The sequence below is a fragment of the Naegleria gruberi genome (genome assembly GCF_000004985.1).
Source record: "Naegleria gruberi genomic scaffold NAEGRscaffold_4, whole genome shotgun sequence".
Taxonomy (NCBI): domain Eukaryota; phylum Heterolobosea; class Eutetramitea; order Acrasida; family Naegleriidae; genus Naegleria; species Naegleria gruberi.
In genome coordinates, this window is record NW_003163323.1 from 1563 (window position 1) to 3018 (window position 1456).

General features: G+C 28.6%; 1 protein-coding gene across 1 annotated transcript in view; it reads left to right on the plus strand.

Annotated features, from left to right (window-relative positions):
- Positions 1-1163, plus strand: part of NAEGRDRAFT_45857 (uncharacterized protein) — a gene marked incomplete at both ends in the record, with an annotated part of 2725 nt that extends 1562 nt beyond the window's left edge. Inside the window, 2 exons of the mRNA XM_002681840.1 lie at positions 904-938; positions 1062-1163. Coding sequence (XP_002681886.1) covers positions 904-938; positions 1062-1163 — 137 coding nt within the window. The remainder of the gene's footprint in view (positions 1-903; positions 939-1061) is intronic.
- Positions 1164-1456: the final 293 nt, after the last annotated feature.

The following is a 1456-nucleotide window of genomic DNA, read 5'->3' on the forward strand; positions in this document are numbered from 1 at the left end:
CATTATTCAATATAGAACACATCTAGATAGTTTCCAGATCATAAAAGTCAAGCTACTATATATGGTCTTTGATTAAATTTAAAAATAGACTGCCGTTAATTACTGGAATATTAACTCAAAGCTTGATGATGAAGCTATTGATTGAAATCAAACCGATTATTGAATATTGATCATTGAATAGGTGAATAATCACTCTCTTGATAATGTTACTTATTCATATTGCATGCAAATCAACCTGATTCAATCTACAAAGGTTGGTAGTTGCACCACTTCGTGGCGAAACTACCCATCCACGATCAATCAACATTAGATTCACTTCCATTCAACTCAATTTGACCGTTATAATCAATAAATCAATGAAATGTTACTTTATTAGCAATACCTATTCAATTTAATGAGTAGATTCACGTCCCAAACATTTGACTTCTCAAAGTCCATAATTCAAAAGTTGATACTGACCTGACCTTTATATATCTATCAATATAAGAATTGAAACCATCAAATATACATCATTAATAGATCATAAGAAATATAATCAATGATATAAATCTTCACTAAGTAATCTCTTAAATAACCCAAATAAATCAACTCTGAATCCTAACCAAACCCAAGAATTCTTCTAAACCCAACCTTCAAACCCTAGCCCAAAATTATAAACTTATTCAAATATCATTAAATCTTATATCATTCGATAGGAAATGATGAGTAGAACAACGTAGTATATTTAGTTTTTCAATTTATAAAATATTAACTTTGTAAATAATATCAGATTAAAATTTGTAAAATGATACCATAGGAAGAATGATAATTTCAAAATCCTTTAATGAGATTATATAGTATATATCTTCACTAACAACATTCATAATCACTCTCATATGAAATTTCTAAACTTCATGTCTGTAGGTATAAAAGTATCAAGTGAAAAGGGAAGTTGTGAGGTAAAAGAGGTCAACAATAACTTTTGAGTTTCTCATCAAAACATATTATATCCTAATATGAAAATGTTCCATTTGATGAGTAAACATCGAATATCAAATTTATTTTAACTTTCATATTTACAGATTTCTTCTCAATCACACATGGTCTACTTTGATGAAAAGGATGAAATCTTGAAAAAGGACCACCTATTGAAACTTTACCAACATGATGTACATGATCTATAATGATATAGAATTCAATTTCATATCATAAAAATTAGAAATGGTACCATGGGAATGTAAATGTTGATTTTACAAAGTTGACTTTAAGGAAAGACAAGTCAGATCAAGTCTATCAAAAACATCACTTCAATCAACAAATTACACATGTACATGCTCCATTAGATGTGTAGAGATAGAATATCAAGTTTATTTTAACTTTCATAATCAAGATTTCATCCCTTTCATACCATCTAGTCAACTATGGACATGGATGAAAATCTGGAAAATGACCTCTCTATGAAACACTTCCATCATGT